The 16,519-nt window shown below is 39.2% G+C and overlaps 1 protein-coding gene and 1 long non-coding RNA gene across 7 annotated transcripts in view; one reads left to right on the top strand and one right to left on the bottom strand.

The window, feature by feature from the left end:
• Sidt1 (SID1 transmembrane family member 1) overlaps positions 1-16,519 on the bottom strand; it is a 97,929-nt gene that overhangs the window by 23,344 nt on the left and 58,066 nt on the right. For all 6 annotated transcript variants that reach the window (XM_063224990.1, XM_063224987.1, XM_023564884.2 and 3 more), the window contains 3 exons: positions 10,721-10,764; positions 2,057-2,128; positions 469-611 (listed from right to left, as the gene is read on the bottom strand). In XM_063224990.1, coding sequence (XP_063081060.1) covers positions 469-611; positions 2,057-2,128; positions 10,721-10,764 — 259 coding nt within the window. The remainder of the gene's footprint in view (positions 1-468; positions 612-2,056; positions 2,129-10,720; positions 10,765-16,519) is intronic.
• LOC134470503 (uncharacterized) lies at positions 608-12,216 on the top strand. The gene is made up of 2 exons (XR_010039436.1): positions 608-2,781; positions 10,847-12,216. It is a non-coding gene; the product is annotated as an uncharacterized LOC134470503 (long non-coding RNA).

The raw sequence follows: 16,519 nt of genomic DNA, 5'->3' as shown, positions 1-16,519 counted from the left end.
TTCTGAACTATTCACTGTGTGTTTCTTGAATTACTGAAGATTGAAACTGTGCGATTTACCTTCACGTTTTTACTGAGATCACATAGTATAATAAATATAGGCCACAAAGAAATGAGCTTTGCTTCTAAGAGATAATTTGTACAAAAATTTGGAGCTTTTATGAATACATGTCTCCAAGAGTCTTTTCTTTAACCTGGCTAGATTCCTTTCATCCTTTCTTTCCCATAATCATCCCTTTCATATCCTCAGAGTGTTTATGATATGATGCTTTTTCACCTTTAATTACTGTTTTTCTCAATAAAAGGTGTTAGTGAACAGAGTATTGCCTTTCGTCTATAGTTTGTTTTATATAAACACACTGGGAAATTTGACCGGGGAAAGCATAAAGGAAACTGAGTACTGGTGAAGCTTATTTTACTGTCAAACTTTCTGCCCCCTTAATAAATGCGATTCTGCAGAGGGAGCTACCTTGGTCCGGATGACATTTTTGTCACTCTCAATATCTGGCATGGTGTCAAAGTCACTCTCTTCCACAGAGCTGTCTGTGTCTGACTGGCATGGCTGCCCACCATCGGAGGACATCTGCCTTCCAGGGCTGGAGCTTGACTCATCTGAAAGAGAGAACTCATCTGCTTTTAAAAGCCAAGAACAGTCCATGGCGTCCATTCCTCTGCCAAAAGCATAATGCTGACTCAATCTAGAAAACATCGCTTTGATCAAAGCTAAGTCATTATCCCCAAGACATGCTCTTTCTCTTGTATCTTCTGAATGGACTTTCATTTTCCCTCTTCTATTTTTATACTTAACTTGTCTATCTTTGAATACATATTAGATTATAAGAACATCTATTCTGTTAAATATTTTGGTGCAAAAATAGCATTTCAGCCTGGGGATATAGCTCAGCGGCATAGTACCTGCCTGGCAAATCCAAGGTAGTGAGTTTGATCCCCAGTGCCAAAAAAAAAAGAAAGAAAGAAAGAAAGAAAGAAACAACAAAAAAGAAAAATGATATTGCACTTATATTTCATGTTCCATATTTTAAAATATGAACACAAATATATAAACACACACATGCACATAGTTATGTATAGCATCTATCACATATATGTGTAAGTACACACATATTCAGCTATACATTTCTCATGAGTAAAGTATTTATACACAGAAATCTCTCACATGCCATATCTATGATTATATAATGAAAACAACATTCTCAGGAAGAAGGACTCTTCTGTTCCCATGAATGTTTCCCAGAGCAGATGGGATTTGTGCAGCTTGAGCATATGAGCTGAGCCCATCTTCCGCTTTATTTTATCTGCTCAAATGGTTTTTAAAAATTCTGTTCTTAGAGAACTAAAAATAAGCAGCCTACACTGAGCCCACATGCTCAAAGATATAAAATAATAGTCCAGGAATACAGCATTCCCAGTCCCTCTGTAATGAAGTACGGAGGAGCACCATTCACAGGCCCAGAGGACCACGGAAGCGGCCAGGCAGCTCAGCGCACTCCTACCCTAACCAGACTGGTATAGGGACTCTCTTCTTTGCAGGCTGATTAATGAACACTGGGTTTGCCATGTGAATGACTGGATGGCAGTGAACAGGCTCAATGGTACTGTTAGCCAAAAAGAACTTTTGGGCTGCAGCCATGTTCACCTGCAGCACTGCCTTAGTCTTCTGACCGTCCTTACTCCATTGAAACCTGAGGACGAGACAACCGGTCAGTGAATGCAAAGCTCCCTGGGACACACCTTTGATGCCCTATGCTCAGGCTGGGTATGAGAAGGCCCCCAGGGGACCTTGGTAGTGGCCAGAAGTCATTGGAGGGAATTCTGCTCACGTGTGGGTAGCAGATCAAGAAACAGAACTGTAGAGGGTTAAACACGGAAGGAGTTGTCTAGGTCACCCAGCCAACTCATCTTCTAAATGAAAGACAAGTTCAGAAGGTGACTGGCTTGTCCACCCTCACAGCTTTGAGCTGCTGCAAGGCCCTTTGTGTGCGAATCTCTGGAGAATAAAGAAAGGGTTCCACCGTCAGACTCTTTGTAGGAAATACCTATTGCCCCATAATTGCTCCCTTCAGGTGTGCTGGCCGCAATGGGATGGGACACTGCCATATTTCCAGAACCTGTGAAAAGAAATCAGAGTCAAACATTTAATGTCTAGCTGTTAAAACAACAGGACTCTAATCAGTTCAACTCATCAGGCCATAGCATTTGAAATTTGATTTTCTTTCTGCTTTAATACAGTAGCCACCAAATCTAGCCTGCTACTTGTTTTTCTACAGCACTTAAATCAAGATTTTAAAAGTTTGGGGAAAAAATAAAAAGAACATTTCATGGTAGGTAAAAAATTATATATAATTCAAATTTTAGTATTCACATATAAAGGTCTATTGAAACACAACCATGCTTTTTTTGGGTACAAATATGACTGCTTTTGTGCTAGAATGGCACAGTTGAAGTAGTTGTAACTTAGATTCTACAGCCCAAAGAGCCTTGCATAATTACTATTTGATTCTTTACAGAAAAAATGAGCTGATTCCTGCCTGACAGTATTGCAGAATCACAAGAATTAAGTAGTCTGAGTCTGGAATTGCTGTGGAGAAGGTCACCACTGAATAGAAACACCAGAAATAAACTGCTGTTAAGAAGTCCTAGTAATTTGGAGGGTTTTAAAGAAGTACCATTTAGCAGTACCCTGACTACAGGCAGGAAGTCCAAGTAAGGAGGAAGATATTGAATTCACTGGAGCAACAACTGACCACAACATGAACTAAGGGTACGGAGGAAGCTGAGTTATTCTGAGAGATACCTGGGTATATCTGTCATTAACTGGTGTTGACAAAGAGAGAAAAACAGATACCAAGACTATGCCCCTTGCCAGGTGTGGCGGCACTCACCTGTAACCCTAGTGACTTTAGGAGCCTGAGGCAGGAGGATTGGAAGCTCAAACCCAGCTGGGGCAATGTACGAACTTAGTGAGACCCTGTCTCAAACTTAAGTGAAATAATAAAGGGTTGAGGTCATGGCTCAGCATAAAGGTCCTGCCTGGGTTTAATCTCCAAAAATTCAAAAGAGAAAAATATTCTTGAATGTTTCAGTGATGTACATTGCACTTAGTAGCAGGGAGACGGCACTTATTACTGAGTGTCTGGAGGTATCTCTGGAGCCACCCTGCAACTCACAAAAACGTCTCCCAGGCTTCTAAAAAGCAAGACATACAGTGTTATCACATGAAGTTTATCAGTTTCTGAGAATAAGCCAAACTGAACACAAACTGAACAACAGAAACCACAAATATGCAGAAATCCAGGCAGTTTTTTTGACTCTGACTCAGTGTCATACTATTTGCAAGAGCTATGCTCATCTACAGGATTTCATGAGAGTAGAGTCTGAGTTAACTGGCTGCTTTCTTCTCTGTCTCTTGTCTCTCTGTGTGTATCCCACACTACCACTCTGCTGGGGATGGAACTTAGGACCTCCTGTGAGCCAGGCAAGTACTCCACCGTTGAGCTGCATCCCTAGCCTGCTGTTTAGTCTCTTATGCTATTGCAGGCAAGTATATTTTCAGTGAAGAAACTTAACTGAGGTTATTCTAAAGTATCTTAGCTGTAAATATATTTCACTGTCTTTACTAAAAATATAGTTCATTATAATTCACATGAAACTATAGTGTGTAGCATGTGTAAAAAAAATCAAAATCCTCAAAAAATTCCTAGCTGTCCCAAACAGCTTTCTTCATCTAGCATTTAACTTCATTTCCACTGGAGAGTGGTTTTGCTGGCTAACTTTGTAGGCTCTGTCATCATCATTATCTCTTTATATACCCATTCATTTCTTCTAAGAACAAAAATAATTTTACGCTAAGTTAGAAACTTTGGCTAGTAATAGGAGACAAATCCAATCGCCTTAGACACTCATTTTCTTTTCTCCTTTGATGGCTTAGCTGAGTTAAGCTGGACATCAAAGCTGTGGGTTAATGCAGTGTTCTTGGCATGTGGGGATATTCCCAAGGCCTTAGGATGCAGACTTTTGCCTTTACAATGTGTATTCTCTGATATTGTTACCCGACTTCATGTATTTATTATTGAACACAGTTAGGTCTCTGACTGTCCTTGAATTAATCTATAACTATGCAAAACTGTATCAAAATCTATCCATGCTTTCTATCCAAGTTCAAGGCCAAGAAGAATCTGGAATATGAGGGATCAAATCTTTTGAGCACAGTACATGTAATGTGAAGAATGTTGTGCATGGTTCAATTGTGTTTTTGACCTAGGACAACGTTGGCCACAGTTACCACAGAGCTTTGCTGTTGCATGTTTGTATTCATGACTACAAGAACCACTATCTTCACCACCATTGCTACCCCCAATACTTGCATTGTTATTACCGCTGCTGCTGCTTCTTCTTTGATCTTTGAATACTTTGAATGCTTACTGTGTGAGACACTTTAGAATTTTTTCAAGAGTTTGATTTTTTTTTAACTTTTCAACAACCTATGAGGTGGGTACTATTATTGTCACTATTTTAAAGATCATTAAATGAAGGTGCTGAGAGACCACATAATTAACCATTCACTAACATAGTGGACGATGAGTCAATGTACTGTCCTCTATTGAAAGTTTTCTTTGGAAAATATTTTTATTGTATATGTTTAAATTGTATATATATATATATATATATATATAATCTCTCAGGTAAGCAAATTAACATATTCATCAACTTCCATAGTTAGCTTTTTTGAAAATTGTAAGTGCACCTAAAATCTATATTCCTAGAAAAAAGTTAATATAGAATACAGTATCATTAGCGGTAGTCCTCACTGTATGAGAAATCTAGATTCACTCACACTGTGCAGTTGGGAGTTTGTACCCTTTGACCCACATCTTATCCTCATCTCTCTGCCCAGGACCACTATTCTACTCATTATTTATGTATTCAACATTAAAAAAGATTCCACAGACAAGGGAGATTACAAAGCACTTTTCTTTGAGTCTGTTTCATATTTAGCAGAATGTTCCCCAGAATCATCTCTGGAGGATCTTGTCATAAATGACAGCGTCTTCTTTTAAAAGGTGACTAGTATTCCCAATGTGCGTATGTGTCATGTATTTTTTAATGAAAAACACACAGAAACTTTCCTTTGAAAGTTGAATATGGGCAGCGAATATTGTTCTTTTGTGTAGCGCCTGGAAATCTTTCCAGGAGGTAGTAAAGGAGGCTGAAGCTAATTCACATTTCCACTTTGATAAAGTTATATTTGTAAAAAACTAAGCACAATTTTTGCTGTTGAGGTTGGATGCTTTTGTTTGCCAGTGGTCCCCTGCTGGGTTAGGGCTGTCTGCACCTGATTTTTCTTTAGTTCATTGCAGGGTGTTCTACCATAACCCCTCTCTTGGTTTAACTCCTAGGAAATGTTGCATTCCTTCACATTTCCCTCAATATCTTTTACATTTTTCTTTTTTTCAAGTTTAAGCTTGTTCAAAATGTGGTTACATGTTTTTAAAATGTGAAAGTCTTGTTGTTCATGTCCTTCATAGAACCCATGAGGTTGCAGTGGTTTCAAAATGAACAGATGAGGTGAACAAAATGAGACCACACCAAACCAGAGAATGCTCCGCTCTGAGCCTGAGCAGAGTACGGAAATCAGCTCTCCATCAAGATCTCAGCAGATCTGCTCCATAGAGCTGATCTTCATCTTTTTGTTCATCTAACAAAACAGTGGTTATTTTTTCTCTTGCTTTTTAATTTTTGTTTTTTTCCTTTTGATTACATATACACACACCCCATCAGCTCTCATGAACCATTTCAACTTCGTACTACAACCAAACTCAGGAATTTTCCTGTATCTATCCCACGTCTCAGGAACACCAAAAGGCTAAAAATTCTGAAGTTTTTTGATAATGTTTTGAGAGATTAATGGCAATGTGTCTTTTATTGAAATAGTGTTTTAAAAATTCATCTATTTTAATGATCATGTATATTTATACTTTTAAATAGACTATACAGAAAGCAGAATTAAACACAAAATATAACTTTATAGGACAGATGAAGATGTTCTGGCTAGAAATCATAGACATAGATTACGCATGATCTCATGCAAATGAGGAAACTTGTTTTGGGGTGTTTATCTCTGCACATGAGGCCCTTACCGTCTGTCTACTTCACTGAGACAACAGGATATGTGGCATTTATGATATGTGTCCTAAATTAAGAGAGAGAAATTCAGAGTTATAGCTGTCCTGCCCCTTCTGTCTGTGAAGGATTGGGGGTCGGAAATTGAAGAGGCAGAAATGACATAAACCAGCTGCCATGAAAGTTTATTTCTGTGCCAGTTGACTACCTACTCCAATGAGCCTGATGTTTTGTGTCAACAGTTGAGGTGGAAATGAAGGAAACCATTGATCTTTGCATGTGGATGTAAAAGTAAAATTCCTCTTGAAGAAAAAACTAGGTGAGAAAGTCAAAGAAATTTCAAAAGAGAATGGAGAGCCAGGACTAGGGCCCCTTGCATGCTCTGTTCTTTGTGAAGAGGCTGATGCAGGAATGTCTCTATACAGCGAAAGATTTGCTTGGTGTGATGGTGTCAGTGTACACCTCAACGGCTCCTGTGCTGGAAGGCTGGTCCAAGCATGGTGATGTGGAAACAGCGGGGCTGGTAGAAGGCCATTAGACCACGTGGCACTGTCCTTGCAAAGGGCTGATGTAGTTCTCGTAGGACTACCATTGATTCCCCAGAAAGAATCTTTTTGGCTTCCTGTCTTTCCATGTGACTTTGTAAGTGGCTGTTTTCCCTGCCCACTTCTTTGTTATGCTGTGAAGCAGCCATAGGGGCCCTCAGCAGAGGCTGAGCTGATGAGGTTGCCCAATCTTAGACTTTTAGTCTCTCAAACTAGGAGCTAAATAAACCTCTTTTCTTTATAAACTACTCAGCCTCAGGTATTTTATTATAGCAACAGGAAATGAACTAATGGTCATTTTATTTTTAAATCTACAATCTTGTTAGACTTTATCACCTCTCTTGCTTAAGAAAGTAATCCAGGCTCATGGCAGCAGCTCTTCTATTCCAGAGACCTGTGAAGCAGGCTTCATTAGTCCTTCTCAGTTTGGAACTGACTTTATATAGAGATTTATTTATTTGTTTATTTACTATTTTTTTGGTACGGGGGATTGAACTCATGACCTTGTGCTTGCCAGGCAGGTGCTTATGTGGCTGAGCTAAATCCTCAGCCTCTATGGAAATTCTTTAACAAGGATTTGAAATGTGAGGCTTGTCTGCTGATAGATTCAGTGCAGGAAATGTTTCCAGAGCACAGAGCTCTCCCTCATCTCCCTTCGATTAACACACATTGTGAAGTGGTGACTGAAGAGTTCACTGTCCAGCCGTTCATACCACAGAGACATGGTCCCTTCCATCCAGGCGTGGGGACTAAGATCTGTAATTCCAGCACTCTTGGATGCAAAGCAGGAGGACTGGAGGTTAGAGTCCAGCCTGGGCAATTTAGTGACTTAGGGAGACCCTCTCTCAAAATTTAAAAATACAAAAGGGTTGTAGGTGTAGCTCAATAAGAAGACTTTGAGTTCAATTCCCAGAACTGGGGGGGGGGGAGATAAAGAAAGAGCTCCAGGCTCCTAGCTCCTTATTTATCTTATGAGGAAGAGAGCAATCCTTTTGCTTCTTAGCACAGTTGGAGCCAACTTTGACACTGAGAAGCCAACTTAACCAAATAACTCTGGGTGTGTCAAAGAAAAACAGATGCAGAGTAATCAGCAGATCTTCCGGACCCAGATTTTCTATCATGACCTAAGACACCACTGACTTGACAACTTTCAGGGACCTGCCTTCATTTCTCCCACCTCTGTCAATGCTAGGGCAGTGGCATTAACCAAGTTCCTAAAATGTCCAGCTCCACAAGGATGTGGGCAGACCCCATGCCAAGTCTCCTGGGGCCCTGCCCACTTCAGAAGCAGTTGCTAGCATTTCCTATGGCTCTGCTGCACCCAGGGTATTTCCTGTAGCTCTGGGCTTCCTTGAGTTTCCTTTGTTCTATCATTACATTGATCTTGACTTTGAAAGACACTTTGTATATTTGCTTTTCTACAAAAGTTCCTGTCTTGAATGTCTCACATTAGCTTTCAGATTTGGTCTTCACTTGCTTTCGTCTTGCTCCTGGCTAGTTTCTCATTGTTTTGTTCCTTATGCCTGAAAGTCACAACGGTGTCTTTCCTGGAACAGAGCTTGTTTTCTCTTGCTGGTGTTTTAAGCAAGGCCATCTTGGCTTACTGGTGGTAATGGAACATCAGAGGGAGTACCAGATTTGCCTGTAGCTTCTCTGCATTACAAATGTACTTTATTTCAAAGCCTTTTTCAGTAAGCATTCATGTTCCCCACTTCCTAAGTGAGCTCGCATTTGTTCAGATATCCTCACTTGCATCTGGCAGCTGATGTGTTAAAGCCAGTGATTCTTAAGCACAGAGAAGGAAGGGACAGAAGACATGTATCTGGAGACACTTCGTAGTTGTCACAGGGAGGAGTACTAGTGAGGAAATGTGAAAGATGCTGTCCACAAGATGTAGATGACAGGCCCCAACAACAGAATTACATGGCTCATAGGACCAATAATGTTTACTTTGAGAAAGCTTGGTGAGAGAGAGAGAAAGAGAGAGAGAGAGAGATCACTAATTCTAGAAGTAAATAAACTTATTACTTTGTATTAACTAGTTTAGCAATACATATATTGGTTTAGCAATACATATATTAGTTTAGCAATACATATATTCTGGGCCAATGAAACATGAGAAGTTGCTGGAGAGTTCTGGAAAGTTCTTTGATGTTATTACATAAGGGTATGAGGCTTGAGCCACCTGCTCTTGAAGTAAAAGAGTTGAAGGAATGGCAGGGACATGGGTCAGAGCCACTAGGCTCAATAAATCCCCAAACCCATTCTATGGCTCTACATCAAGGCATAGGATACTTTTGACTTATTTTTAAATATGTATGTATGTACATATGTATGTTGAAACAAGTTCTTGCTATGTAGTTCAGATTGTGTAGATCACAATAATCCTTCTGCCTCAGCCTTCCAAGTGCTGGGATTACAGGCATGCACCACCATGTCTGGCTCCAAGCTTTATTTTTAAGTGTGTGTGAGGTATATTTTGTTGTAGTTCTGTTTGTTGTTACTGGCAGTTACATAAATCTTAATAATGCATCTTTACTCTTTCTGATCATTTATTTATTTCCACTTGTCTTCTGAAGGCTTTAATTTTCAGAGCCTTCCTGATTTTGGAGAACAATCTCAAGTCTCAGATCTGTCCACTTGTGCTTTAATATTCAGGAAGCCTTCCTGAACATGGGATTCCTTTAGTTAGCATTTCAATAATAAAATGACAGCACTTGTACAATAAAAAATAGTGGCCATCTGTTCACAGGGATCCACACAATTTGATTTAGGCCCAAGTTCGACTAGGCCTATAATAATAGCAAAACCTATAGAGTACTGTAGGAAAACAGATAAGATCCAGAGAAAAGATAAATCCATCAAAACATAAGTGAATGAATAAGTGACACTTTAAACCACGAGAGTAGGGCTTTTTCATAGTCCTAGTTGGCAATTGAATGCTTATTAAAACAAAGTGCCTGGTGGCTGGAAAAATAAACATGCTGACTTCAAGGAAGACAAATGTAAAAAAGCAAGACTTTCAATAAAGAGAAAAATGTCCAGCTGGGTAAGGATCATGGTGAGTCTGTGTCTAAGGCTCCGTGGACTCAGTTAAGTGTTGAAAATGTAGAACTAAACATCTGCTACGTGTGACATCAAATTCAGGTCTGACTTCATCATCCCCTTTCTGAATTCTTATTCTATGACAAACAGCTGATAAATGTTTAGCAAACTGTGCCAATTTGGGCTTTTCAAAATGAACACATCTAAATTTTTAAATGTTGATAAAATGATCAGGCAATTCACTTTCTTTATTGAAATTCTCAGTGCAGAGGAAAGGGCAAATTACAAGATTCTACCTTCCTCATAGTTATTATACGCTTCATTATGCTTGCTAACCTCCAATACGCCAGTTGCTAGACACTTGAGCAAACTAATGGAAAACAAAAGTCTCTGTCTCAATATAGGAAAAGTACATTCTGTATAAGAGTTGGTATAATAGATTCTTACTATTGCTCCCAAATAAGCTTTGGGATAAGGCTGGTATGATCAGTTAAGTTCTAGAAGAGATGAAACTTTAAAAAGATGAATGGTTGCCAAGTGACCTGTGAATAATCACAAGGGACATTTCAAGTAAAGGTATTAGCATGAGCTCTTTAATCAGTAATTGCCAGCTATAAAATTGATTCTACATAGGCATGGGTACACATACCTATTAACTCAGCACTCTGGAAGGCTGAGGCAGGAGGATAACAAGTCTAAACCCAAACTGCACAATATAATGACTTAGTGAGACCCTGTCTCAAAAATTCAAATAAGGAAAAAAAGATTTGATGTAGCTTAATAAAGAGCTCTGAGTTTAATACCTCAGTCCCAAGGTGGGATTTTCATTAGCTTTGTCTTCCCCAGAAAGACTGATGATTAGACTACTCTGTGGCATAGACATCGATAGAGTTTATAACTTTCAAAAGGCAGAGAGACAAAAGAATCACTCAAAGGGTGTTGCTACACTGTTCAACCTCATTCTGAATTAAAATTGGGTATTTTCCTTACCATCATTGGATCCAAAGCTTCCATCGATGGATTTCCTATGAAATCTGCAAATAAGAAAAGATACATGCTTCTGAGACAGTGAGAGGCTCAGCAATTTACATTTGTTTCTTGTATACTTTGCCACAGATTTGCCTGTGAGGATCTTTAAAAATGGGCCACTGGATGTGAAGAAAACGGAGCCATGCTGTACTGCTGCTAGAGATGTGGAACGATGCAGTTACGCTGGAGAACACTTGGACATCTCCTCAAAGAGTTAAACATGGAGTTATCATATGACCCAGCAATTGCACTTGCAGGGATTTACAGCATTCATTCATCAGTTTACAGATACAGTTTGCACACTATAAATTTACTCTTCAAGGAGTTTTTGTACACTCCCAAATTTATGTAACTATTACTATTAGCTTATCTTAGAGAATTTTCATTACTGCGAAATTAAACCCTGCACCCATAGGTGATTACTCCTCATTGCCTTTTTGCTCCAGATCCAGGCAACCACTGATGTACTTTAAAAATTTTTTTTTTTAATTTTGAGACAGTATTTTGCTGCATAATCCAGACTGGTCTTACACTCACTATGTAGACCTAGCTGGTCCTCAAATTCCTGGTGATTACACTAAGCCTGCAAGGATTATCCAAGATGATTTTATCACATCCTAAAGTTCTCTTTGCTATGTAATAGCACATTGACAGAACTAACATCTGGACAGATTTGGGGGCCATTATTCTGTCTGCCACAACATTTTAACATAAAATCTCTAATCCACAAACATGAGAACTCTTTAAAAACTTGCTTTACTTATTTGGGCTTTAAGTTTCTTTCAGTGATGTTTTGTAGTTTTGAACATACAAATAATACACTTACTTTGTGAAATTTATTCTTCAATGTTAAGTTTTTGTGAATTGAGTTCTCTAATAATTTCATTTTTGTATTGTCTATTGCTTGTATATGAAAATATAACTGATTTTTGTATGTTGATCTCATATCCTGCAATCCCATTTAACTCAGAGTTACTTTTTGGAGTAATGAAGATACTCTGAAATTAGATATTCAGTGGTGACGATTGTCTTACTGTGATTATACTAGAAATTCCAGAATAGTATATTTTAAAGGGGTGAATTTTATGATTTATGATTTTTCTCAGTAAAACTGTTTTTAACAAGCCAGATAGACATTTGGGAATGTCTAAAATTGACCCTTCATTCTGAATGTAAGTTTAGAGGGGCTGGAAGTGGTCATGCTTTGGGTACATTTTTCTTAATTTACTTCTTATTTATTTCCTGGTGGGGACCTTGTTCCTGTGTGACTATGGAAGAACTTCCCTTTAACACTCTTTTGTTCCTAGATATGCCAACCTCATCCCTACCTTGGGACCTTTGCTTTTCCTCTGACAGAGTTGCTCTCTCCCTAGATCCCTGGATGGCTGGCTCTTTCTTGTAATTCAGGTCTTGTTCTGAGAGGTTCTTTTTCCTGATTAAATCAAATCCAAAATGGTTTTCAGCCTGGTCACTCTCTTACCGTACCACTGAGGTTATTCTCCCCTACTCACTAGCAAGACTTAAAAAATCTCTCCTCTTCGACAAAACTATAGTAGGGCAAGGACCTAGACTGCTGTTTACCACTGCTGTCTCTAACCTCTAGGACACCAGTGGGGTCTGTGGCACGGATGCTGCAGTGGACACACAGAGCCCTCCTGTCGGCCCGTGAGCCAAGCTGCCCCAGCAGACAAGCGTCGGGTAACAGTTGCTTTTCCTAAGTTAAAACCTCAGTATTCAGGCACTTCATGATAAGTAAGTGGGTTCAGGTTTGCAGTTTGGGCACTCAGTCTGAAAATTTCGCCATCAATGCTCTAGGACAAAGCCTGATACGTAGAAAATGATAACTAAAAGCGTATCACTAAGGAGAGCAGAGATGACTTGACCTGACTGTCCTAGCTAGTAAATGAAGCTGTGGAGAAAAGTTTCTTAACAATTTTAGTGATACTGACCACCCAGCAATCCTATGGACTTATAGGAGATGATGTGTTAGTATGAGGTATTTACATTTAAAGGATTCTATAATCATTTGTTTTAGTGTTTGAACGGACAACTTTCTCGATTAGAAGAATTAAGTGATTTTGCAAAACTAGGGTGAGGTAGACAGTACCCAGAGAACAAATGAAAGCACAGAAAATGACAACCGTGCTGGGTAACTGCAAGGTGGTTGTGCCTTGTTAATCATAAAATTCAGTGTATATCTTTATCTCCAGAGTCTAGACTGGCTTCATGACTTATTGGCAGTCCAGTAGAGTAAGGGGGACACACTCCTGAACCCACATCCTAAGCAGGCCCTGTACTGTTCTGCCACCTGTTGTTGAGATACAGTAATCCCAGGCCATCCTGTTGGACAGTGAGCCCAAGTGCAGCTCGACCAGTCCAGAAGAGCCAGTTCCTAGCTGATTGCCAGCGGATCACATTCTGTGACCACATCCAACTGAGAGCTCTCAGCTGATTGTAGAAATATCCAGCTCACCCACAGATTTGTGAGCAAGCTTCAGTATTTATTGCTGTATACTACTGGAGCTTTTATGGCTCAGAAGCTCACTATGACAGTGGGTAATAAATATAAGAATCAAAGGAAAGGAGAAGCACTCAGGATTGGACAGTTTGGATTTAGTGTCTGGCAAGATGTTTGAAAGGTTCATGTGCTGTGCTTGGCCCGGGGGCCTGCAAATTCATTGTATGGGCTCAATAAATACATCTTGAAAGGATTGGGGGATGGAAAGGGATGGCATTTATGTTCAGATGGGTAAGTCATAATGAGACTTTAGATTTTTAGCTTCCCTGGGGTAAAGGCCATTTTTATCAATATTTTTCATCCTGATTGAATAATGTATAAATCATACATGAATTATTAATAAGATACAGTAAGTGGTATTAGACTGAGAGAACTGGTTTCATATGGTTGTATAGGAAACTTTGTTTCACTTAGTTTAATGAAAGCAGAGTTCCCCAATTAGCACTTTTCTTCACTCTAATCTTCTATTTAGAATGCAAAATGGTTCTTATGTCTCCAGATTCCTATTTTCAGTTTATCTATATTTGGAAGAAATCTATGCTTGTTCATTTGACTGTAGCAAAATAATTTGCAACTAGAAGTTTCAACAGAGCTCTAAACTACAACTTTTGAAAACGGTGCTCACTTCAGTTGGCTGAATAACAACTTCAGAGAGATTGATAATCAGCTACTAAGTTTTGTCTGTGTGTTGACTATGCATGATAGCTGGCTGATTAGAAGTAATCTTATTTTGTAAAATCTAAAACACCAACGGTGCAGTATTCCTAAGAAAGGCAGAAAAGAGAACAACTTCTTTTCCATGACACTGGAACTCATCAAGGCAAAACTGGAAACTTTTAGGGGCCTTTTAAAATTGTATCTTTGCTGGAGTGCCAGAGTTTTGGTTAGGATCCTTTCAGGTATGTTTTTCTTCATGGGCATGGAACCCTCCAGATCCATCCTGATCAGCCTGTCTAAGACCTACCGATCAGGAAGAGCCAGGCTTGGCCAAATTGTTTTACCTCTCTGTGATTTCATGTTCCTAACCGTGACATGATGATAATAATCGTATCTCATTGTTAGGACTATCAGATGAGACAATCTATTTAGAGGGCCTGGTGCACTGCTTTGCACAGAGCGGGTACTTCTTAAACGTTAGTGACTATGATCTGATAAAAGTAACTGAGCTAATAATCAGTTAACGTATAAACCTTCCTGTACTCCAAAGTTTTGTTTTTACTTTTTTTGAGACAGGATTTGACTGTGTAGTTCAAGCTGCACAAACTCACAATCCTCTTGTCTTTTTTTCCTGAGTGCTGGGTTTACAGGTGTAACCATACCTGGATGTTTTTAATTTTTTATTTGAAAATAATGTCGAATTTACCAAAAAGTTTTGAGACTAAGAGGATAAAGCACCCATACATCCTTTACCTAGACTCATTTATTATTACCCTCTTATTCCATCTGCTTTTATCATTCTTCTTCCATATGCATATTGTTGGGAGCCACTGAAACTGGAAATTGACCACATGTGCAAGGCTGGAGAATGGCCTTCCCAAGAACAGAGTGCCTGGGGCAAGCCACGTGAAGGAGTCGCTTCAGCCCACAGAATACCTAGCCCTGAGACAATCTGGACAGTGGGTTGCTATAACAACAGGGTGTTATGTGACATTAAGTTGCTAAAAGATATAAATAAATGTTTCTGCAGTGGAGGGCCAGTTCCTTGCTTCCCATCAGGAGGGTAAGGGCTCCCTGGGGTAAAGGCCATTTTTATCAATATTTTTCATCCTGATTGAATAATGTATAAATCATACATGCTTTGTCTCTTTATTTTCTCATCCTCTCGTGGTCCTTCACCCCAAGAACCTCAAGAGCCACATAGGTTGGGGCACATATAGTCTCTGTAGCTATAAATTTTTGCTGTATCATTTGAAAGTAAGTTGCATATGTTATAGACTTTTATACTTAAATATTTCCAGAGTAGAGATATTCCTCTACATAACTACAGGTATCAAATTCAGCAGTTTAACAATGGAAGGATCCCCTTATCTAATATATTCTCTATATTTCAATTCATTAATCGACCCAATAATGTCTTTTACAGCATATTTTTCTTCTAGTCTGAGACCCAATCTGAGATCAGGTATTGTCTTTGATTGTCATATCTCCTTAGCCCCTTTTAACCTGGGATATTTTCATATACTTTCTGTCGTTTATGACCCAGTTTGTACTTCAAAACATGATTAAAAATATACATTTCTAGAATGCTGCATAAGTAATGCTGTGCCTTTCCTAAGGTGTTCACCTTCCATTTGGTGATACTAATTTTGATCACCAAGTCAATGTGTCTCATTTCCTTACTGTACAAGTACTGTGACAGTTAAAGTAGATTGTCAACTTGATTGACTTGTGGGCCACCCAGGCAGTTAGTAAAGCACACTTACTCATTTGTCTGAATGGGCACAGAGGTGTGACCTAGGAGCCTACATCTGTACCCTCGTTCCTTCCTGTCTGGTACTACTGCCCTGCTCTGCTTCCTGGCTGCCACACACAAAGCATTTCCTCTGCCGTGCTCTTCCACCATGATGCTCGTGTCATGGTGCCAGTCAACCATGGTCTGAATCCTCTGAAACCATGAGCCAAATAAAACTTCTCTTTTTAAAATTGTGGATATCAGACCTCCCTACTCAGCAGTGGAAGAGCCTACTAATAGAATATTATTGTTTTCTCCCACAATCACTAAGCAATTTGGGAGGATGTACGAGGTCACATGGACATCTTGATGGTCATCTGATTCTCCCTCCTCGTAATTTAGCATGCATTGATGATTCTTAACCTGATCTAGTCTTTACGATGCTATTTGCAAAAATGATTTTCCAACTGCAGCACTCCCCATGTATTTATCAGTCAGCCCTGGGTCTCTGCTGGGGTAAAAGTCCTTCCTTTTGTTGTTAGTCTTTACTAGTGGTAGCTTTCCCTAATGGGTACTTGTTTCATTATTCTGAATGATTTTGGTGCTAAAATTCTCTCAGATTTGGCTAGTGGTGGCTGTGGGATGTTTGAAGGAAGTTATTTCAATTCAAAAGCTTCACAAAGGTCACAGAAGGAAGTTATTTTTTTGAACCAGAAATAGATCTGTATCACTGAAAGCACAGTATTGTTGAAGTGGTAGAGAGATCGTTCTACAGATTCTGGCTTTATTTTCTTAACATATTCAACAGGAGAAAGAGTATTTGATTATGGCAAGTCTCCTGCCATTCAAT

This window comes from Cavia porcellus, unplaced genomic scaffold (genome assembly GCF_034190915.1).
Source record: "Cavia porcellus strain 051 isolate PalLab524CR breed Dunkin Hartley unplaced genomic scaffold, mCavPor4.1 scaffold_15, whole genome shotgun sequence".
In the NCBI taxonomy this organism is placed as follows: Eukaryota; Metazoa; Chordata; class Mammalia; order Rodentia; family Caviidae; genus Cavia; species Cavia porcellus.
Note: the sequence above shows the minus strand (reverse complement) of the source record. Positions and strands in the feature narration are given on the sequence as shown.